General features: G+C 37.2%; 1 protein-coding gene across 3 annotated transcripts in view; it reads left to right on the top strand.

The window, feature by feature from the left end:
- Nucleotides 1–25,637, top strand: part of LOC145664872 (homologous-pairing protein 2 homolog) — a 134,025-nt gene that overhangs the window by 66,210 nt on the left and 42,178 nt on the right. The window contains exons 1-2 of one of the 3 annotated variants that reach the window (XM_081731916.1): nt 211–244; nt 20,875–21,149. In XM_081731916.1, the coding sequence (XP_081588042.1) occupies nt 226–244; nt 20,875–21,149 (294 nt within the window). In that variant the 5' untranslated portion in view covers nt 211–225. Of the gene's footprint in view, nt 1–210; nt 245–1,832; nt 1,986–20,874; nt 21,150–25,637 lie in introns of those variants that run through there. The other 2 variants (XM_081731919.1, XM_081731917.1) reach the window with 2 other exon arrangements.

Genomic DNA, 25,637 nt, shown 5'->3' with positions numbered 1-25,637 from the left:
ATTATAAATAAATAAGTGCGAAAAACCATGCCCAACACAGGATAAGTTTGCATTTATTCCGATTCCAATCTGGGCACAATTTGAGGGATCACGCATGATTTTGTCCGCGGAAGCAGGCACATTAGTGTTGGTGATATGCGTATAAGGAAAGACAAGTGGAAATCATCGAACTCCTGTTTATCGACGCGCTGTAATTGCTCAAAGTATGCATCGGTTCACGTGATTATGGAAACAATGTTAAGAAGTATGGCTCATAATTATGCAATTATAATGCAAAACTAGGTTCTAGTGACCACCTACTACAGATAGATGCATATTTTTTATACTAATTTGATCATTATTCGAGTAAACAGTTCTATCAAATTTTTACACATTTCTTACATTTTCAGGTTAAGTTAGAGCTTTGTATTTCTTTTAGCAAAGTATGTCTATATGAAGAGCTCCATTACTACTTGCAGATTAACTTCAGGAGGGCTCAGTATAAATACAGTGTGGGCGTATAACATAAAAACTACAGTACATAAGATACGAATCAATTTGTGCTATGTGGCTAAAAGCACGAATGTTACCTGAGTTATGGTAGGAGCGCATCAGGCGGCTCAGAGTGATAGTGAGCGGGTGCATCCATAGGGAGCAGGCGCGTCAGCGATGGGGGTATACGTATATACGAAGATAGTGGAAGAGCACACTTACACATACAATACTTTCATTATCACTTAAATCATTTCAATATGCTGCCACTGATGGTAATTACTTATATTTACTCTTTCATTCCTTCACGAAAAATGTAGGGCTTCACATCATATTTTACCTATAAATTTTCTATTTCGTAAAAGTGTCTGCTCGAATGAACCCCTAATTCGTTTACACACCATCGCAAACTCGCCCGTTCCCTACAGACGGACCTCGACTGTAGCCCTCCAGCTTCACCTTGGCATTAAACCGTAGTAGATGCAAAAATTGCTTGTAATAAGCAGCTTGCAAAGTTTGGTGCGTGGTTTTGAGACGTCTGGCTTTCACTGTATGTATGTATGTCTTATACAATTGTACGCAATTAGATGATAACACTCTAGGAATAAGTAAATAAGAAGTTTTACGCTATTTGCATGGAATATCCCCCCAAAAATACTGTATTTATAGACATAACTTTTATGCCCTCCTAAGGTTAACTTTTACTGGCAAATTGTTTAGAAAATACATTCACAAAAATACTATCGGCTGATTTTGTCCTAAAAATTGCAGTGTATATGTAATTTATTTCTAGTGGGATCTCTATTGTAAAGCTACAGCCTCACACGTTTTCTAGCTACATATCCATATTTCTTTTTGCGAGTTAACAGACTTTACCTGAAAATTAAAAAAGAAATGTATTGCTAATCTACACCGATATTTTTTCCGCTTTATATCACTTTATAACAATTTTCAAGTTAACAGACTTTATCTGAAAATTAAAAACAAAAGCACTGTATTCCTAATCTACACCATTATTTTTCCGCCTTGGCAAGAACAAAGTTCAGAACATTTATTTCATTTTTTTTATATAGCATACGTTGTATCCATGCAGTTGCTGCTTCGATGTTAATTCCTTATCATAGTAGAATTGAGTTTCGGAGTTCTACCTTCACCTTTTTTTGGACAAAATTTTAGCCTCGCTCGAGGTGTACTAGACCAATCAGCTCTCAGTGTTAACCGTACCTGAGGGATCACTTTGGAAGCTTTATGCATTGCACAGTCAAGGGGAAGGTTGAGGAAGCCCACAGGTACGGTTCGTCTAGGGGACCCCTACGTGGTCGACTATGCATATGGCCCTTACTTACCTCGGAGGCTTGCTGGAGATTTGTAGCAAGTGTATCAGTTCTAGTTTCTACCAACAGGTGGCACAAAAGTCTAATTTTAGAAATTTCGCGCCAGGTCGCCATTTGTACAGGTGCTAAGGTAGAAGCAAGTTTCGTATATAGGTAGAAGTGGATAATTAAGATAATTACGTAAGTATCCAGATGTAGAGATAATTTATATTTTAAACGTGTATTGTTTGACTGTTGTTGTTGAGAATGTTCGTATACAGTAAATGGCATACAAAATGTTTGTAAGTGGCATACAAAATTAATCAGTTTCTACAGCAGAATATGTCTTTATATGCGTAAAAACACACACACACACATCTTAATTATCTTATATGAGCCGTAATTCCTACTGTCTATTTTCAGTTGTTACTATGAAGTGAACAATCAGAACAAAAAAAAAAAAAAAAAAAAAAATCAAAATAACTTATCACTGGTCCATCTCTATCATTATTCGATGTTAATATATATTGGTTAATAAAACCAATGTAAAAATATGTTTTGTAACATTGGCCACAATGTGACTTGTGTATTTAATATGTACTCGAACTCATGTTTAAATACTGTGCTACTGCAAGTGAAGATTTGCTGTGAAGTTTACTTGCATTATACCCTTGTGTACATTGATAGTTAATTGAATACTTATGTAATTGTAGCTTTTTGATCCTGATTTCCGCTCCATTAAAATCGAGAACGGGGGAGAGATACCGATGGTAGTTGCAAATAATGGCTTAACTTTAATTATTCCCCTCCACTATCAAACCTAGAAAAAAAAATCGAAATATTTAATTCACAGAGTACTATTACCTTTTAGATGTATCCCTGCTCTATCAAACCTACGAATAAGTTCAATAGCCTACTTAATTCACGCAGTATTGCCGAGTGAACGAAGGTGGGTTAGTAGCCCCGCAACGCTCGTTGTGTTCTTGAAATTCATTACCGTGGTATAGTCGTAATAGTAGCAGTAGTAAGAACTCAAAATCACCATTCCTTACCTCATTTCTCCTACAAATTTTGCAGATGTCTTGTCAAAACGAAGGGGAGCAACTAAAGTTAATCCAAAATAATGGAGAAGTCTAGGAACGCCCCTCCAGTTTCACTGTGTAAAAAGCTGCGGCATTATTCGAGCAGACGGCTCTACCGAATTTTCACACATTCGTTTTCCGATTTCTTCTTGCAGAGCATGCACAAAAGAGGAGCTAATGCATAAACCACGAACTAATTTGTGCTAGGTGGCCACTAAAAGCACGAATGCTATCTAACCGAGTCAGGGCAGGAGCGCAGCAGGGGGCCCGAGCGGAGCAAGGTGCGTCCGTAGGGAGCAGGCGCGTCAGCGACGGGGGCATACGCCTAAACAAGGATAGTGTAAAAATACATAAGACATCCGCAATAATTTTCACCTTCAAAAACACTTAAATAATTGTAATAACTCTTACTTTCAAAATGGCTTCACTGGTTTCCCGGGTACAAATGGCCCGCTGCGAGGAGAAATTCGTTTGTTTTGAATTTTTACTTTTTTTTCCACACGTCACATAGTTGATTATACGTTTTAACACACCATGACGCTGCAAAAACTTTATAATATCACAGTCCCAATCACCCAAACGACATAAGTGTATTAACCGCCTGCCCGGAACACCGACATATATTGCCACAAAAGTGCCGAAGCCCCCCTTCCCCATCCTGCTTGCTCTGGAACGAGTAGCAAGGTTCGAGAACACTCTCCCTCTCCATTGAGTTGTAATAAACGTAGAAGCAACGTGCCCTGCGGGGCTTCAAACGCGCTTTCACTCGCTCGGCAATAGTGCGTGTGGATTAAGTACAACCATTTGTTGTACAGAAAGCAGTCAATCTGACTCACGTGAGAGGATCAGTGTTCTAAAACCTTCCCCGAACTAAGCTAACTGAAGCTCGTGATTTGTTTGGGAACCATGGATCCGCTTCCAAATTACCCGAGGGCAAACAAAGGCACAAGATGATCGAGTCACCATAGGAAACCGGGAAAGGGGGCATGTCGTAATTTTAGTCCAAGTTTTGAGAAATTTACCGTGCGAAATGGAGAATTTGTCGTTTGTATGCTTGATAATACGTGAAGTTGTATTTGTTTCATAAGTGACGATGGAATTACTTGGCGGAATGTTAGGAAAGAAAATGGAAATTTAATATTAATAATAATATATTTCTTTAACTTCTCGAGATAAGGAGAAAGCAGGAGATTGCTCATTTGTCATTTTCTTTCACAGTAAATCATTAGAACGTGGAAAAAGCAGATCTTCTGCAAAATAAGTAGCTCTGGCAACGCTGCTTTAACCTGGTAAATATCAAATGCCTACAGTATTGCCAGCGGGGTCATATACCACTCCACACTTGATGGAACCATTGTTGTCAGGCGCTAGACCTGGCTTAACGTCTTTCTTCTAATATATAATAATTATAGCTTAACTTATACATAAAATATTTTTTATTAACTATATGAGATGTTTACCTATAGTTGAACGTAGAGTTTGAACCATCGTAGATCGTTATGCATTCTAAATCTTGAAGGCTGGAGTCAGGGGCGTCATTAAGGGGGCAGGGAGAAGCAATTGCCCCCCTGAGTTTGAGATTTATATAGATTTTATCAAAAGAATAATGGTAAATCAGTGAAAAACGAGAAATTTTACTTAAATCAAGGGGTCTTGCCCCCCCAAACAAAATCTGAAATGACGCTCATGGCTGGAGTTGGTAGCGTAATATTCAAGCCTTCCCGAAAAAAATTGAAAAGGGCCCCTTCCCGTGTTCCATTGCAGGCGGAACGAAACGCAAAACTTGTAAATATATATATCGGGTGTTGCAAAATAAGTGTTACAACTCTTGGGAGGTGACTCCTGACACTGACATAAGAAAAAAAAGTTCTCTTGAACTTTCGGCTATCGGACGTAGTTTCAGATCTACAAGGTGCCGAAAGCGTGGGAAAATGACTTTCGGACGCCAATAGTTCGGAAACTATCCAACGTAAAGAGCGCGGATAAAAAATTCACTGAAGAAGTCATATCTACTGTATTCAATTTTGGATATTTCACAATCCTACCATGCACGCGCAAGGGATTCCCCAAAGGAACGTAGGGAGTCCCAGATAATCTGCCAAATTAAAATTGATCTAAATGGGTATGAATTGATAGGGTTTCTACCAGGTAACAATAATTCGTTTGTATTAAGTCGATATCTGGAACAAATACAAAATGGCGGACACCTTCATGCCCGTTGTGTGTGGTTGCATACTCGCCAGGTACGGATGCTGGCCAACAGTGACATTCTGAGTATTAAGTGTAACGAATTTGTACTCAAATGCTCTAGAAAGACATCTGCAGTGTCGGTAGAGCACAACTGATGAAGCAGGGTGATTCACATGTGTGGAAACACGTAACGAAAATGTCCAGAGATGCACTCATCCTCAGTAAACGTGAGTTCAAAGCGTCGGAAATGTAAGGAATAGCATCAAGAACTTGAAAGCCATTGTCAATTCACCAATAATATTTCATCGATCCGATGAAAAATGATCACGGTTGCATACCAATAAGGATGCAACAATTGAGGCCAAGCTGAAATTGTGCAAGGGGACTCACTAAGAAACTGGGTAAACTAAAGGAATGCCCGGAGTGGGATCGCATGATCGATATTGAAATGTGGCCAATGTGTGTGTTGATATCAACTGTAGCTAATTGACAAATGTTACATGTTCCACTACTGCTGAGATACCGTCTCACGTACGAGAAATAGGAAAATAAATACTCAGGTCTTGAATCTGAGGCGATGAGCTCCTAGTAGAATTGAAAACCACGACCACGCAAGCAAAAGCAAGCGCTCTAGCCCGGAACCTTCGACGGAGCCTCATTTCTGTATTCATTTCTTTGAAGATTACCAACTTTATTTGGCAAGCGCTCTTGTACAAACTCCGACATGCTTGTGTGTTTCATTTTGTTACTCATACTGCACAGTTGTAAACAATCAGAGCTTTAAGGTTGGTGTAAAGCGACAAGTTTTGCCAATAGGTGTAACTACAGTCTTCGTATCTCTCTCGTGTATTTTTTACCTTTCACGAAAATTTACAATTTCTCTTACAAATTTGAACCTAGAGACCAAATTTTTTAGAAAAGCAACTTCCTACCCTATCAAATACAACAGTCTGTGCCGATTTTTTATTTAGAGTTTTCTTCATTGTTGAAATAGTTATATTGTTAAAGGTTTAGATATACATTTCAACAATCCAGTCATTTCAACAATGAAGAAGATTCTAAATGAAAAGTCGGTACGGACTGTTGTACAGGGTGGGGCACGTAAAACCGGCCCGTCGTAATATTCTGGTATATTGTGTTTTTGGCAACACTTAAATTATATACCTTCCTACCATGAGATGGCGTGTCGAGGTCGGGTCGACTTACGTGACCTGCAGCAGTCACGTGCAGCCGCAGCCAGTGAAACTTGTCGAAACCAGTTGAGAAAAAGGCCTCGTTGTGTTAAGCCGGGTGAGTTTCAGTGTGTGATAATGCCGTATTCGATACCAGAGCGTGTTGCCATTGTTGAAGGGTTCATTCTCACTGGATCTTTTGTGAAAACAAAGAATTTGTTTCGGGAGAAATTTCCAGGACGTTCTGTGCCAGCAAAAAGCACCATTCAGGAATTGATTGAAAAATGGCGGCGTACAGGATCGGTTCAAAATGCTCCCAGGAACAGACGACCATCTGTCTGCACACCTGAATTAAAGATGCAGGTGGAGGAGATAATGACAAGAAGTCCTCGAAAGTCAACCAGGAGATTGAGTCAACAGGTTCATGCGAGTGAGAGAAGTTGCAGACGTGTTTTAAGGGGACTGAAGTTAAAACCGTACCGGATAAGTGTTGTGCAAGAACTGAAGGAGCCTGACCTGCAGAAGAGGGTGCATTTCTGTTCATGGCTGTTGAGCAATGTTGCCAGTGGTTTCTTGGATCCACTAATGCTCATCATGAGTGACGAGGCGTGGTTCCACCTGTCTGGGTACGTAAATTCCCAAAACAACCGGTATTGGTCGACAGAAAATCCACACGCAATCCACCAGGTACCCTTGCATGATGAGAAGATTGGTGTTTGGTGTGCCATTTCCGCCACACGCGTTATTGGGCCCATATTCTTTGAGACGACAGTGAACAGTGACGTGTATATGGGAATCCTGGAGGAGTTTTATACACACTTGACCGAAGAGGAGCGTCAGTTATGTTACTTTCAGCAGGACGGTGCAACTTGCCACACATCAGCTGCATCATTGTCCCTTGTGCATGAGATGTTTACACCAGAGAGAACAATCAGCAAAGGCTTGTTGCCTTCTCGGTCACCAGACTTGTCCACGTGTGACTTTTACTTATGGGGACTGTTAAAGGTAAGAGTATACGAAACAAATCCACACACAATTGAAGAACTCAAGACCAGGATCCAGGATGTCACCAATAGCATTACAACACAAGAACTGACAAGGATATATATGAATCTCATCAATCGTGCTCACATGTGTGTTGAAGTGGGCGGAGGACACTTTCAGCACCTGCTGTGAAGGCTGCTGTGAAGGTGAGTAGTCATATTCAATACATTACATTTCATTTATGTGTTCACTTTACGGGCCGGTTTTACGTGCCGCACCCTGTATTTGATAAGGTATGAAGTTCCTTCTCTAAAAAATTTGAAGTCTCTAGGCTGAAATTTGTAACGGAAATTGTAAATCTTCGTGACAGGTAAAAAATACACGACACTGATACGAAGACTGTAGTAACACCTATCGGCAAAACTTGTCCCTTTAAACCAATCTTAAGACATCCCTTCCTATTTCTCATGTCGTTTTATTTTCCATATGTTTGATGTTCCAGCAGTAGTGTTACATGTGCCAAATTGGTTCGTTTTCGTCTTTGTCTTGGCATGTGCACTGTGTGTAAGATACTATTTTCTGGAGGTATTTTCCTATATTTCGAGTACGTCATATGTTCCAGAAGAAGTGGGACATGATACAAGTTTGTTATTTTCACGCTCTATCAGAATTTAAACCATGGGTCAAGAGATATCTTTTTATATGTGTCGACTATGGGACAATGTCCCAAACAAAGAGGGACATTGATACAATCGGGTTTTAGTTACGTTCTACCAAAAAGTGCACCAGATGTAATAGCAGAATGTACAACGTTATTTTCCTAATTTTTGCAAGTGGAACGGTCTCCCAACAGTGGTGGGACATTTTGACATTTGTCCATTAGCTACATGTTGATATCAACACACATTGACCACATTTCAATATCGATCATGCGATCCCACTAGTGACATTCCTTTACTTTACCCAGTTTCTTAGTGAGTCCCCTTGCACAATTTCAGCTTGGCCTCAGTTGTTCCATCCTTATTGGTGTGCAACCGAGCAGATCATATTGCATCGGATTGATGAAATATTATTGGTGAATTGACAATGGCTTTCAAGTTCTTGATGCTATTCCTTACATTTCCGACGCTTTGAACTCACGTTTACTGAGGATGAGTGCATCTCTGGACATTTTCGTTACGTGTTTCCACACATGTGAATCACCCTGCTTCATCAGTTGTGCTCTACTGACACTCCAGATGTCTTTCTAGAGCATTTGAGTACAAATTCGTTACAGTTAATACTCAGAACGTCACTGTTGGTCAGCATCCGTACCTGGCGATTATGCAACCACACACAACGGGCATGAAGGTGTCCGCCATTTTGTATTTGTTCCAGATATCGACTTAATACAAACGAATTATTGTTACCTGGTAGAAACCCCATCAATTCACATCCATTTAGACCAATGTTAATTTGGCAGATTATCCGGGACTCCCTACGTTCCCTTGGAGAATCCCTTGCGCGTGCATGGTAGGATTGAAAAACATCCAAAATAGAATACAGCAGGTATGACTTCTTCAGTGAATTTTTTACCCGTCCTCTTTACGTTGGATAGTTTCCGAACTATTGGCGTCTGAATGTCATTTTCCCACACTTTCGGCACCTTGTAGATCTGAAACTATGTCCGATAACCGAAAGTTCAAGAGAACTTTTTTTCTTGTGTTAGTGTCAGGAGTCACCTCTCAAAGAGTTGTAACACTTATTTTGCAACACCCGATATATATATATATATATATATATATATATATATATATATATATATATATATATATATATATATATATATATATAGCAACTTTTGTGGTTGCTAGTACGGAATACGGTCCGATATCCGTATACTTATATTTAGTGTGATCCTCAGATGAGTATCAAATTAAATTGGAATAATTCAAAGCAAAAATTCGTTGTTGGCTCAAATAAGTAGAAGAGCAGATGGTAGTTAGAAAGTATTGATGAAACAGTTGTATGACCCGGTAATTCGGCGATCCACAGCTCCTGGGAGAGATCAGATTAGAAATCAACACTTGCATGACCTATCTCCATATGGTCGATCCGTACTTCTTCAAATCTACTCTGAGATATGGAGGACAGGACACATTCCATCTTCATGGAAAGATTTAGCTGTAGTCCCTATACTTAAACCACACAAACCTATTGGGTTGGCTCAGAGCTATCGTCCGATTACTCTTATTTCATGCGCCGTGAAAGTTTTTGAGAAGATCATCCTCTCTAAATTGAACTGGCACTTGGAATATTTTTCAGTTTTCCCACCACATTAACTGGTTACCGAAAAGGCATGTCAGTTTTGGACTCGGTTGCTGCTCTTCTTCTCGATATCTGGAACATTTCAACATCGACAGTATTTGATTGCTGTTAAACTGGATCTGGAACATGCATATGACTTCATCATTCTCGATCGCCTCATTACTCACATGGCACAACTCCAACTTCCTACACCTTTTCTCCGCTATACTCATAATTGGTTGGTACAGCGTCGCATCTGCATCAAATACCATAACAGATATTCTTCTTATCGTTCAACATCATTGGGTATTTCTCAAGGCTGTAGTTTCTGTCCAACTTTATTTAACATATACACACTCTCTCTACATCAACGACTTAGAAAACTGGTTCGTATTCAACAAAACTGTGATGACATGTTGTTATATGTCAAAACTTCCAACATAATGGACGGGATACGCATTTTGCACGACGCTCTCCTAGAACTTCACTCCTGGACCTCTGAAAACGGCATGTCAGTCAATTGGGTGAAATCGTCTTGCACTCTCTTCACCCGGAAACGTTTTCAACCTCCAATCCATCTCACGGTAAATAACACTCCTTTACCAGTTACACCCACTTTACAATATCTTGGTTTTCATCTCGATTCTAAACTAAATTGGAAGCATCATCTCAAAACAATAGCACTTAAAGCCCAACCTTATTTTAAGTTGCTGTCTTGCATCAGCCACAAGGGGTGGGGAACAGATATATCCTCCCTACAACAAGTCAGTACTCAATGTGTGGATGCAAAACTTCAATATGGCGGAATATTACTCTCTCCACTACCCAAACGGATCAGCGAACATCTCATCCGTCTTCAAGCCACAACACAGCTAATTATATTCCGACAACCAAAGGCAGCTCCTTCCTCAGCACTTTTAGAAGAAGCTGGAATAATTCCTTTCCCAGTGAAAACATATTTTGTGGCTAAAAAATTCCTCCTTCAACGAATATGCTGCACCTCCTCCCTATTATTACCGAAATTACAATTCGTATACAATAACAACCTTCATACCCGACTTCCATATTATAAACAGCTACCTTGGATTTATCGAGCATTCGTTAGTATTCATAACTGCTCAATCAATTGCATCGAGGACCGACACTACCATGTTATACTGCACAATATAATACTCTTCTATATTCTCCCACACTTGAAAAAAAAATGAAATTTTTGAGTTTTACGTCCCACAGTTATGCCGGCTAGGCTAAAGGAGACGGTGATAATGAGAGATCAATGAAATGGTGAAATGAAGGAAGTGGGAGGAAACGCTCTCCCACACTTGAGCAACCGGTGGTCTCTTTCAAACGTCTTCGCTCCAATCAGCCTCAGATAGTGCGCCATCTCTGGGAACACCACATTCAATCTCATCACTCCAATACCATTTTAATTTACACGGATGCTTCTAAACAACATACCGAACATGGATCTGTGGTTGGAGCAGGAATTTATATACCAGCGCTTAATTACGCTGAGACTCATAGACTTCCACCGAATACATCAATCTATTTAGCAGAAAGCTGGGCTATTCGCACGGCATTGAAAGTCGCCCTACAACGAAAATTACCTATCGTGGGGATTTGTAGTGATAGCCTTAGTGCGTTACAAGGAATATGTAGAACCCTATGGACATTTGCCAATACATGGTTGCACATCAATATTCGCCAACAGCTTCGAATATTACATAACAATCATCAAGTGGTTACGTTAATTCATACGCCCTCACACTGCGACATCCCCGGGAACGAAGTCAGCGATATCCTGAGCAGATATGCAACACACAACATGGAACACCGATTGATCTCCGACTTCCAGCATCTTCTTTCGCCGAGATGCTGCTCTAGAAACGGCAAACCGAGTGGCGAACCTACCAACAACAACAACGATCAGGACCAGGGATTTATTATTGGCAACTAGAACCGACTCCCACCACGAGAAAATGGAAGGCCCCTCATAATTGGACAAGAAAACATCATTGTTTATATTCTCGCCTTCGTCTGTATACTGCTCAGACTCCCATCCAGCAATATAAACAGCAGCAGCGCCCCTCGCGTTTGTGTTATTGTGGAGAAAATGAAGGTTCTATTGACCACCTGACCTTTCAGTGCTCTCTAACGCCTGGCTACCGTCCGATACTCAACACAGTCATTCATTCTGTTTATTTCACAAGCCCCGTAACAGTGTCTTTCTTACTAGCTAACAAAAACCACGTTGTTCTGTATCATCTGCTTCAATATTACATAGTGAACAACTACGACTTGTAATGGCGTCAAATTGATCAACAGTGCAGTGCTCATGTTATTCATCGCAGATTGTAACATATAGTTTCTTCGACATAGTTAGTGTTCCACATGAAGTGATTGTTTCTATTGTGTTTGTTTATTTTGTGCCCAAATTGATCCTGGACCATTCATCTCTACAAGTATAGATACCCATTTAACCGTCTGTATTGCTCAGCGGACGAGTTCCTGGAGCATCAAAACTTTGAGAGAGAGAGAGAGAGAGAGAGAGAGAGACCTGGTAATACTGCATGCCAGGATTGCCAACCATACGATAATTTATTGTGATATACGATAATTTAAGCCTTAATACGATATACGATAATGCCCTTGCGATAATAGGTGAATATAGGATAATTTTAGAACGTACACTTTTTAGCAATTTTTTGAATGTGCAAATAAATTCTAGATGTGCACTAAATAATTATAAACACCCATTTTTAACAGTCATTCTCGCCAAAAGAAATCAATAATTATTTGACAATTGGTAACCCTGCGTCCTTGCATCCATCACATTTACGTAGAGGTGGCAACAGTGGCGGCGTAAGGGCGGGGCGAGCGGTGCCCTCGCCCCGGGCCCCACTTTCTGGGGGCCCCCGACGGTAGGTAAGAAATAATTAATAGGAAATTTGTTAGCATGAGCCGTACAAGGGCTGTCAAGATTTATAATCCACCCCTTCCCTAAAAGGAAACGCAATTAATTTTCAATCAATATTACACCAAATGACGGATGAAACAACAGAAATATCTGTCTAATAAAGCTAATCAGTGCCGGATTTCCGTATAAGCTATACAAGCTATAATCTTCGGGCCTCACTCTCTTGCAGACCTGAAAGAAATGTAAAGAAAAAAACTGACTGTAGATTAAAAATAAATAAAATAAAAGTTTCATTATGTTGGAGGCTTCCAACGAAATTTAAAGGAAAAAGCTCTGAATATAGGTGAAAAAATAAACATTTCACTTTCTTGGGACCCCCAAGAAAATCAAAGAAAAAAGTTGAATGTAGGTGAAAAATAAATAAAATAAAAGTTTTACTCTCTTGGGGCCCCAAAGCAATTTAAAGGAAGTTTAAAGGAAAAAATATGTGGATTAAAATATGAATAAAATAAAAGTTTCACTTTTTCAGTAACCTCAGAGAAATTTAAAAGAAAAAGCTGTGTAGATTAAAATATAATAAAAGAAAGTCAAAGTATAAAGGTCTTATGATGCAAGTAATGGGGCCCCGTCTGCTAGCCTGCTCCCTAAAACATCACTGTTTATTTATTTATTCACATATCAGTTCAAAAGAAGGATAGAAAGAAGGGATGAACGTAATGCTTTATTAGGGTACTAGCATTCTGTTGCTAACTGAAAGCTCTTTGGTGCAGACGCTATAGTCGCAGATTCACTTGTTTTTCTTCTGTCTTTTTCTTTTGTCCTTTACAAGTCGAATTTTCAGCGAGCGAAACCACTTTGCTTAGCTGGTTTCGCCATTTCTGCTCTTGTTTTTTTTTTTGTATGAATTTACATTTCAGCCCACAACTTCAGAATGAAGAAAATGTTCAATAAGAAAACAAGTGTTCAAATATTCAAAATACTTCAGCAGTATATTGAATTCAATTCCTGATTGTTCTCATGTGGAACAGTTGTCACAAATCATTCGATTTATTGACATACAACGTGATTCTGTAAAAGTTCGGGAAACATTTATTGATTTTTATCTCTGTCAAAGGAAAGACTGCTGAGAGTATTTCTGCTGAAATACTGAAGTAACTATAACGTGATAGGCTTAATATTAAGATTGCAGGAGCCAATCTTGTGATAGAATCAGCCTACAATGACCAGGCAATATTCTGGAGTTCAACCTTTGATATGGAATATAAGCCTTTTGGCCATTTTCGTTCCTTGTAACAATAATTCATTGAACGTTGTGGCTTACATGCTGCGCACGTTAACGTTCTGGCGAACACTTTGTTTGGAGCAATGGAACGTTTTTGATATTCTTCTCTAGATCTACTCACCGATGGAATGTGCTGCAAAATCACGTAAAGATTGGTCTGAAATGTAAAACTGACCCTAGATGGAGTTCAAAAGCAGAAGCTTTAAAGGTACTTTCTAGTCAATTGAATGAAGTAATTGATATGTTGGAAGATCTGCGTGACACTTCGACTGAAACACTTGATACTAGAGGAGATGCTGGTCTTCTTGCAAGCATCCAGTCATTTAATTTCATCGCTTTACTATATTTCTGGTCTGCAGATCTCTTATATATTGATCCGATCCAAAAATTCCTTCAATCTTAGGATGAGAGTTTCAATCAAACTCTTATTCAGTTACAGAGCCTGGTTGACACCATTGATACCTGGAGACTTGAGCTGGGCAACGAAATCATATCTGCAGCTGAAGGAAGTTGCAGGGAATGGAACATAACTGTGGATATACACAGGAGAAAGAGATGCATGCCTGGAGAAGCAAAGAATGAACCCCTGACTGCACAGGCCGAAGTGAAGCGCTCTATTAATGAAATTGTAGATGAGATGAGACAACAAATGTATGATCATTTTACTCAGATGCACGACCTGAACGACAGATTTGGATTCCTGTGTTCTATGGCCAACTTTGTGCAGCAGCTAGATGATGAGAGCGAGGACAGGCTAAAAGCATGTTGCTCTGATTTGGCTTTGTTCTACCCGAATGATCTGGATGGCTTAGAATTATTTCAGGATTGTAAGAATATGATCCGTTTACTAAGGTGTGCTCAGAAAGCTAAAGAACAACTTGACTTTTCCCACAAGGCATCCTGAAATATGTATCTTCAATGGAGCTTGAAATTTACTAAAGTTTGCCAACAGTTCTTCAGATTTTGATAACATTGCACGTATCTGTCGCATCGTGTGAAAGATCTTTCAGCAAAATAAAATTGATATAATCATTCTTACGTTCCATAATGAGTCAAGAAAGATTCACGAATCTGGACATTCTTTCTATCGAAAATGAACTAGCATCCACTTTGGATTTTGATAATATAGTTGAGACTTTCGCTGCTACCAAAGCAAGAAAGGTATCATTCTGAATGTTGGTGGAAGACAGGCTAATATGGTAGTCAAACTACTGTCGAAAGTAGTTTCATGTTTCAAGTAAATGCAATAAAAATACAAACGTACCAAAAGAGTAATAAAAAGCCGTTAAGATCTGTCAATTGACTGGTGATAGCTGGTAAGGAAAAGTAGGATGGTATAACCCGTAGTAGAATTCTGTGCTTACATATTTAATCTATAATATATCCCTAATTGTTCAATACATTCAGGATTTTTTGTTATAATATATACTATGTTAGTAAGAGGTAATCGTTATAGTCATAAGTGACAGAATATAAACATGCCTGAATTATTAAATACAAAATAATATAATCATAAAACAATTGTGAAATCTGGAAACAATAGTAAAATAGACAAGCAGGAGAGAAATATTCTAGTGCTTAACTATTCATTGATACTTCGGCAAAAGTAGTGGGACTAAATAGATCGTACATTATCACTGGAGAGAAACCTAGTGAAAGATAAATGAAGAAGACACGCAGGGGAGAAATCTATTCTAGCCATTATTTACTGATAGTTCGGTAAAAAAAAAAAAAAAGTATTTAAGTATAGTGTATGATCGCTAGAGAGAAACCTAATGTTAAAGTGAGTGGGGCTAATTGTAGAAGAAAAAAATAATCAAATAAAACCCATGTAGCGCAAATTCAGACAGGGAGAAACTATGAATAAACTGACTCATATGAGAAATTTCACAGGAGAAACACCAAAGGCGAGAACCGAACAAAGAATTCTAGAAAACATACAGCTTACATTTAGAAATCGCATCGGTTATATTAGTATTTACAATGTTTGCAATATCAGCTGATTATTACATTTTGTAAGTAAATTTGTCTCTAAATGTATTATTAGGAGCATTACTTCCACTATTTCATCTAATTACAGTACGCGTTGATACTAGGATAGTATAGGTATAGGATAAATTCTGGATTCTTGATTGTTAAGTTTTGTTTGTTCTTAAGATTATGTTATTTCTTTTCGTGGGTTGTAGTTTCCGTTACACTTGTATCCCTAATCCTTTTTTTATTGTGTCCTTTGTTTAAGAATGAATAAAAAAGAAAACAATATGCAATGAAAGTCCTGGCCCAGTTTTATTTTCAGATACCACCCTGAAGGCGGTTCTAAGTATTAAAAAAATAGACAGGGATGCTGAATGTCACCCCATTTGTTTAATATATATATATATATCAGATTAAGATGATGTAAATACACACACCAACGGGAAAGGGAGAGGAGTAAACAGAAAAAAATGATTATGTAAATTAATGTCAAAAATAGAAGTGTATAAATCACGATTGTTCGAAAAGGGGTCCCGATCTACTTCACTGGCCCCGGGCCCCAGTTTGTCTTACGCCGCCACTGGGTGGCAATATTGTTTGTTCATGATAGATGGCTCTATTATTCGCTCACATGAATGTGAGCGCTTTTGTTTGGATCTCAAAAATAAAGAAGTTAGAATCGTTCTGTGGCAAGTGAAATTACGTATCGCGTAATTACTTGACGTAATTAAGTATCACGTGAACACGTAAAAGCTATGGAAAGTGATCCTGAAGGGCCGTCTACTCCGCAGAAGAAACTAAAGGTACATTGTGAGTTGAAACTTCAACATTTAAACCAAAAATTCAGGAATGAGTGGTTAAGTGATTCTGTGTTCAAAGGCTGGTTAGAGCCTGTTAGTAATAAACTGTGTCGAGTCTGAACCCAGTGGATTGATGATCGGATTGATGAATAAATCTAACATATATGGAGGAACAAATAAGGATAGAAAAAAGACGATAAGGATAGTGACACCGATGTGGAGTTCGAAACTGAAGATTACTAGGTAAGTTTATTATATATTATTGCTATTATTAGTAGTGTTATACTTGTTTCTACAATTATCATGACTATAACGAATATACGATAATTTTTTGTAATATACGATAATTTTAAGGGCGAAAATCGATAATTTTGTTCCCCGTGGTTGGCAACGGTATTGGTAATAGGAGATTCAATGTTGAAAGGTGCAGCGAAATTCTGCGAAAAATATGGAGCAAAGACCCAGGTTTTCCCAGGAATTAGGATAAATGAATTAGAAAAAATGATGGAGAAAAATAAAAAAGAATATAAAAATCCAAAAGTAATTGTAGTGCATGTAGGAACAAATAATATAGGGAAAAGAAACGGAAAGCACCTGATCCAAGAAATGTGGGAGTTCCTAGAAAAAGGTAAGGAACTATATCCTGAAAGTAAATGGGTCGTAAATGGATTAATATATAGAAATGATGTTTATGAAGATACTATAGAAAAGCTAAATGATGGCATAAATTGGGTCTGTAAACAGTTAGAAACGGTTTATGTAGATGCAAATAGAAGACTAACCAAATATGAAGCAGCAAATGATGGAATACACCTTAACTGGAGGGGAGGGTGTTTCTTAGGACAACAAATCTTGGAAGAATGTGAAAAAATCCTTGAAATAAGAATTATGGAACGGAATTATTGACTGGAAGGGAAAGCAAGATGGAGTAAGGTTGCCAGAAATGAAAAAGTAAATAAAAATAATTCTGTAAATATAAAAATAGGTTGTTTAAATATTCAGGAAGGGGGAAATCAAACAGAAAAATGGAAGGAAATTATCGAAAATATGGAGGAACTGAATATAAACATAATGCTAATTACAGCAACAAACATGAGGGATGAAATTGCTCCACCTTTGGAAGATACTAAGTACATGTGGGAAGGGAGAAATAGAAAAACTGGAGAAATTAAAGGAGGAGGAGTTGGAGTTCTAATAAATAAAAATATAAGTGTCATAGAAAACAAATTAAGATGCAAAACCAAAGATGTAAAGGATCACTTATGGATAAAGGTAAAGCTGGGGGAAAAGGAATTATATGTAGGCGTAATATATTGGAGACCTGAAAAAAATCTAGAGTGGAACACGGAAATATATAATTGTGTAAATGAAGATTTAAATGAAATAAGAAAAGAAAATGTAGATTACATAATAGGAGGAGATTTAAATGCGCATTTGATAGAAACGGAAGGAGAAGTAAACAAAAATGGGCAACTTTTATACTCACTAGTAGAGGATTTTAATTTAGAAATAGTGAACATAAGACAAACACCAGTTAAGAAGACATACTTCAAAAGAGAGATGGCTACTACTATTGATTACTTTCTTGTTAGTGAAAAAAGCAGGAAAATGGTTAAAGAATTTGATGTTGATGAAGAGGGAATTTACAGTGTAGGAAGTGATCATAGATTAATAAAAATGGAGCTATTTGATCAAGAGGGCAAGAGAAATTACCCCCAAAAAATAAATAAAAGAGATCAAAACAAACCTACTATTAGAAGACTGGAAAAAGAAGAAGATATAAAGAAATATAAAGAGAAATTAGAAAAAGATTACACAAATGAACTAAGCTATGAATCTTTAGTAACAAAAATTAAAAGTGCTGCAGCTGAAGTTACAAATGCGAAAGAAGGGAAGAAAGGTTATAGAGAAAGTAGAAAGTTCAATTGGACCAAAGAAACAGAAACAAAAATTAATATAAGAAAAGAAAAAAGCCGAACCCATAGACTAATACTAAAGAAATTCAAGAAAGGAGAAATCGGGAAAGAAGAAGTAATTCAAGCATGGAACGAATATATAAACAGCAAGAAAGATGCACACATAGCTAAAATGAAAGAAATTAGAAATTTCAATGAAGAAATAGCAGAGGAAATTAAGTCAGGAGGGAGAGAAGCAGGGAAAAGATTCTGGAGATATGTTAAACAAAAGCAAAACGAAACAGAAAAAGAAATTATTCTTAGAAATGAAAAGGGACAAATAATGAAGGACAGGACGGAAATTGAGGCGTACTTAACAGATTGGGCGATGAAGCAAAATTGTGAAGAACCGAAAAATGAAACAAATAAATTAGCAAAAATGAGTAATGAGAGTGCAGAAGAAGAAAGTCAGGACTTAACTGATGATATTGAAAATATGGAAATAGAGAAGGCTAGGAAAAAGCTAAGCAGAGGAAAAGCAACAGGAACAGATGAGGTGTCAAATGAGATGTTAATAAACTTAGATAATAAATATTTGGAAAGTTTAAAGAATATTATGAATAATATACTTGAGTCAAGAACCATTCCTCCAAGTTGGAAGCAAACGAAGATTAAGTTAATATATAAAGGAAAAGGTAGAGATAAACATGATATAAAAAATTATAGACCAATAGCGATTACCAGCTGCGTATATAAGTTTTTTGCAATTATTCTAAGAGATAGATTAATGAACTGGCTAGAGAAAAACAAAATTTTAAGTGAGTTACAAAATGGATTCAGAACAGATAGAAGAACAACAGATAACATCTACATTATAACACAACTGATAGAAATATGCAGAGAAAGAAAAGAAGATTTCATAGTAGCATTTATAGATATTGAAAAGGCGTATGATACAGTCAAGAGAAAGATATTATGGGAAGTAATGGAAAACATAGGAATATCAAAGAAATTTATTATGCTCCTTAAGGAATTATATAAGAACAACAAATACAGATATGAAATGGGAAACGTAAAATCAAAATGGATAGAAAGTAATAAAGGTTTGAAACAAGGATGTCCTCTATCACCAGTTCTTTTCCTGATATACATACATGAAGTGGAAGAAGCATTGATCGAAACAAACAGAGGGTTAGAATTAAGATTGCAAGGAAAAGAAAAAGTAAGAAAAATCCCTGGCACTCTATTTGCAGACGATGTGGCTCTGATGAGTAATAATATAGAAGATATTAAGGAAATGTTAGAAACAGTAGTTAGGAAAGGAGAAGAAATTGGTCTAAAAATAAATAAAGAAAAAAGCAAGTTCATGGATTTTAGTGGAGACATAGAGGATAAAAATATACAAGCAGGAAACATAGAAATAAGCAGGACTGAAAAAATAGAATTTTTAGGAATCACACTTGAGGAAGGAGAACAATACTTAGTTGAACATGAAAAAAAACTAAAAAATAAAGTACAAAAATATGCAGCAATTATAAAAAATAAAGCAATGTGGTCATACAATAGATATGAGGTATCAAGAATATTATGGAAACAAGTAGCTGTACCGGCGCTAACATATGCAAATGAAGTAATAACTTTAACGGAAAAAACCAGGAGTATTTTACAACAAGCACAAAATCAAATAGGAAGGTTTGCCCTAGGAGCAAATAAATTAAGTGCAAATGTAACAATAACAGGAGAAATGGGATGGAGTGATTTTGAAAAAAGAGAAGGTGTGAGTAAAGTAAAATATCTTGGAAGATTAAAATTTATGGAAGAAACAAGATTAGTAAAAGGGCCATTAGAAACAAGATTAGCATGAGGCCACTAAACATATGAGAAAAGGGGAGAACACGAAATGGTTTAGGAGAGTTAGGAAATTAGAAAGAAAGTATGATCAAACTACCCGCTGGCATAGAGAAGAAAATTATAAAAATTGGGAAAAAATCACAGAAAAAACATTTAAAGAGAAAGCGCAGGAAAAGTGGTATGAAGAAGTTGTTAAGAAGAGCAGTTTAAAAGGAATATACACACATAAAAAGAGTTATGAGAAAATAAATTACATGAACAATGATTTAGGAAGCATTTTACTTTTCAAAGCCAGGTCAGGGAGCCTTGAAACAGGGGTAAGACTGAAAAAAAATTTAAAGAAGTGAATGAAAAATGTCAATTATGTTTTAAAGAAGATGAAACATTAGAACACATCTTGTTAAAATGTGAAGAAACCCAAAAAATCAGGGAAAAATGGAAATGGATTGATGAAATGAAAGAGGAAGGAAATTTGGTTAAATTAGCTTGGAGGCTAGGCTTTAATGTAAATGGAAGGGAACTAAGTGAGAAAGAAATGGAAAAAAACCAAAGAACTTCTTGAATTTTGGTGGAAAAAGAAAATGGAAAACGTTAAATGAAAAAAAAAAAAAACAAACAAAAAAACAGTACTTACTTTTCTTTTTTCTTTTGTTCCAGGATCCAAACTTCCGAAGAGAAGGAAGGAAAATACCTTGAACCTGAACCTGAACCTGATTTACCGCGAATGGATGAATTACAGAATACAACTTGCAATTTTGAGAAAGGATAATAATAACAATAAAAGAAATAATTACAAAATGAAGCCGACAGATGCTGTTTTAAAATATATGAGAGATCAAAATCGACCATACAGTGTCAATGACATTTTTATGAACTTGCACAAAGAGATTGGTAAAACAGCAGTTCAAAAGGCCATAGACCAGTTGGTACAGGTAATGAAAATTAAATTTCAATTGAATATGGATAATATAATAGTGTAGACATGTTTTCCTTAAGGTCCTGTAATGTTTGGTAATGATTTACGTGCTTTCCCATTTTATGGGAGCAAACTTCTGTTCATGAAATATGAACTTTTAGTAGGAAATATATTCTTACTGTCTTTGGGCTTCTTAACTTAAGAGGTGCATTAATAGGTTCAAATTCAGTTTAAGAGGGCTGAGTATAAAACAAGAAGCAGTTTAAAAGCACTAACTTGTGACAGGTAGCCACTAACCAGCACGCAATTGAACCGAGGTAGGACAGTAGCATAGCTGGGAGGAAGCGCGTCAGTGAGGGTGGGCATGTGCATATTCAAGCCTTTCTTGGTTCCTCGGCACATTTTTTTTTACTACCAATTTAAGCCATCAACTGGTTCATTTCTCTTCGTTATTGTGCTCATTGCATTTCTAACATATAACATCACGTTTGAGTAACTCACACTCTTATTAAGTTTAATATGCGTATGAGGAATTGAAGTTTAGGAATTTCTTGAAAACCTAAAGTCTTATCCTTTCCCACGTCGGATAATTCAAATTGCGGTTGGCTAATGTACCGTTAAGGGGGTCCAGTAATTTCTTCCACACGAAATTTGCAATTTCCCCACTTCTTTCTATTGATTTCAGTTTGACTACATAATATAACGTTATATTAGGTTAAGTTAGGTTAGTGTTGGGCCCCCTTAACGGAACATGGAACTTGCTGTTTTTATTTTCTTTGATATCTGAACACGACATAACTTAGTTGCACCATACCTTAAGATTGTTCTCGGACATTATCGTCATTGCCGGGCCGGGTTGGCTGGTTTAAACCAAAAAACGAAAAATGTTCGTACAAGTGTAAGTGTTTGTAAAATCTTGATGGACATACTTTTGTGGGTTATCACGTTTCACTCCCGTATATTATTCGTATTATATTCAGACCTAAATTCCCCATTCATTACTCAAAAAGATTATACTACAAAAGCAACCTTTTATATATATATATATAAGTTTATAAATTTTGGTTTTGTGATTTTTTGTAGTTGTTATTATTGTTATGTAATTGCAATCAAAGAAAAATTCTAAATATTGTTTCGTTTCAATGTTTACTATTGATAAAATACATCGAATTGCCGTGCTTTTTTGTGTGTGGAAGGGTTTCATACAGACCCCACGAGAGGCATTTAGTGAAATGAGAAGTATCTTTGGTATCTATTTATGTATAAATGAGTCTGAGCCAAAGTGGACTCAAATAATTCGTATATTTATTCACTTTTCTTACTGATATGCAAATTAAGTCGTTGCATTTCTTTAATTTGGACCAATAAAAGTCGTTAACTAAATTGAACTAAATTAGTTCTTCTGTACTCCGTAGTACTTTGAAATTGTCCATATGCATTTCTGTATAATGGTTTCACTTGTGCAACTGTTTATCTTTTTGTCCTGAAATGACTCTTGACAGTTACATTAAGAAGCATGTAAAGATCTGTACAAGGTATTTTTATCAGGATTCCTTCGTGAGTGAGTCGGCAGACGTATCGCATTTGTGGCTAATTAGTCCTGATTCCGAGTTCAAATGGAGGATAATTTCTCTCGGATGTAACTCGAGAAGCAATTTTTATTCCGCTTTAAGCTTATGTGACCCCTTTCAGCATAACCCGGTTGTTGCATAATAACATCAAGGCGAAACAAACTTATTTGTCCATATATGATATGAATATATAGAGCAAATTATTTAAACCAAATAAACCTGGTTTAAACCAAAAAAAAAAAAAATGGTTTTTGCCAACCCTGTTGCCGGGAGCTAATTGGAATGACTCGGACACTTTTTGTACATCCTTTGGATACTTAGATCATTAAAGATCGTGATTTAAAAGCTGCCTATTATCGCTTCCATGTGTAACAGTACCTTCTTAGGGTTAAGTTCCAACGTTGGTCATCCATTTCTAGCAATATTTTAAAAAATTACCGTGAAGAAATGAATAATTTGCTTGTTTATGTGCTTGATAATGTATAAACATAGCAAAAGTTGTGTTTTATTTTTTTATATAAACGGTTCTAAACACGGAACTATTTGGCAAGCGGTGGGAACTACTTTGCGCGAGGTTACTTCATGGTATGATTATGGCATGTAATAAGCATTTCTTTTGTAAACATGGCTGGAGATAATCAGAAAAAATGTATTAAAAGTAAGTAAAACTCATGGCTTAATAAATCTAAACATAAATTGTACAAAATGCGATAAGCAAATGACTGTAAAGAAACGTGGAGAAAGTTATACTTTTCAATGTAACAGTAAGTAACGTAACCAACATGGCGGCAAGGTTCAATGTAACAGTAAGTAACATAACTAATATGGCGACAAGGTTGTAGGTCCGCCTTCCCATTTAGTTGTAATACAGACGGGAAACAATGTGCGGGGCTGTAACCCGCGTTCACTCGCCAACGCTCGCTCGGCAATACTATGTGAATTAAATATTAAACTTTGGTACAAAAAGGATCCAATGATTACGCCATTAGCCAAAAACTAGGCGGATGACCAACTTCGGAATAAATGCCCGTTCTTATGTGGTTGCAAGTGTAGACTTTGTATTAGGTATTCTCGCGTTTTTTACGCATGCTACAGGTAAGATTCACATGTATTGATATTTTTATGTCTTCCTTTTTCATAATCATATTTCATATTTCTTCCGCAAATTTACAAAAACATAAACTGAGGTAGCATAATGTATTTCAATAGAGATCCACCAAGTTTTCAAATTTACAGGATGGGTGACTTAGTAATATTGGGTAATGATACAGGTATGTGAACACACAGTGGCTCAGTGATAGAGTGCTTACATCTGGTGCGTGGGGTCCTGGTTCAATCCGCAGCCAAGTATGTAGTTGACAACATCGTGTTCGTGAGTTTTCCCGCGGTACTCCTGTTTGCTCACACTTTCTCATTTCACCAATTCTTCCATCATCATTCACTTGTTTTAATCATCGTCTCCCTTAGCCTAACGAGCGTAATCGTGGAACGTGAAACAAAGATTTTTTTCTTACTCCCACAGTATTCGAGATGATAAGTTACATGTTTACCAAGTTTAGTTGAACTTACTTTAGACGTCCCAGAGTTATTCTGGAACATACACCCAAGGCCGTAACTTGTGGGTGCAGGGGAGGGAAGCTGCCCCCATGGAAACTCCTCTCCGTTCGAGGGGGCCAACTTTAAGTCAAAATTTTCTTATTCCATATTCGATACGAACATGAAATTATAAATGAAGCATCAAACAGGTTCACTACATTACATAAACAAAACAGCAAACAAAAGGTAAATAAAACAAAAATGAGTCGTGGGCCCATTTCAGTAAAAAATGTCTACTATTAGGGGCCTTAGAAATAATATTCGTATAGATTTGAGATTTGTCAATATTGTTCCCTTAATTAATTTGTCATGTATGGAACGGGCCCAGGGGCGTAAGTAACGACCCCGCAGACCTTGCCATGCAGGAGGGCCCACGGGCTACAGGGGTCCAAAAATTGGAAAAACAACTTTTTCTATGGGCGCATTAATGCTTCCTCCCGAAAATATCTAAGCATACGCCCATCTATTTGTATATTGGGTGTATGAAAATTCCAGGGCCATAAACCAACTCTGTTATAAACAAAGGTATTTAAAAAAAAGGGGGGGGGGGAACAAAGTTGTTGAAAAAATGCAACTTTCAATCTAAAATGGTTGGAAGTTTTCCAGTCGTCTTAGCTGTTTAGATTCCACACTGATAAAGTGTCCAATATTAAATGGCAAAAGAAGCAACGTTTCCAGATTAGCAAGCTTTTTGCACGGAACGTAAAGGAAAATGATATGAGGAACATGCACATTGTTATGTAAGGGAACCTAAAACAGGTCAAATTCGTTTCCCAACAACGCTGTATTTTAGTTATAGTGAGGGCGAAACAATCAGCTTGATTTGCAAGGTTTCATTTACATTTCACATAGGGCAGTGTGGAGTCCAAACGACTGGTGCAGTTGAAAATATCATTTTGAGCTGAAAAAACGCCTATATCCAACAACTTAGTTCTCTCACCCCCCCTTTTTTTTAATTGTTTTGTCGAATCTTGACTCATAACAGATAACCCCCGGACTTTTGAAAAAAATGAAATGAAATCTTTAAGTTTTACGTCCCACGATTATGCCGTCTCCTAAAGGAGACTGTGATGACGAGAAATAAATGAAAGCGTGGAATGAAGAAAGTGGGAGAACCTTGAGAAAACCCACGTAGACGGTGTTTGTTCACTACAAGGCTCACTTTGCGCGGGCTGGTATCGAAACAAGGACCACATGCCCCAGAGGTGAACACTTTACCACTGAGACCCCGCTTTCCCTCGAATTTTTGACACCCGGTGCGTATATATATTAAAAAGAAAAAAAACTGAATTGACAAACCTATTATAATTGGTAAATATGTGTAATAATAAATAAAC

This window comes from Thermobia domestica, chromosome 11, assembly GCF_964235325.1.
Source record: "Thermobia domestica chromosome 11, izTheDome1.hap1.1, whole genome shotgun sequence".
Lineage (NCBI taxonomy): Eukaryota > Metazoa > Arthropoda > Insecta > Zygentoma > Lepismatidae > Thermobia > Thermobia domestica.
This window is presented reverse-complemented; position numbering and strand designations above follow the sequence as displayed.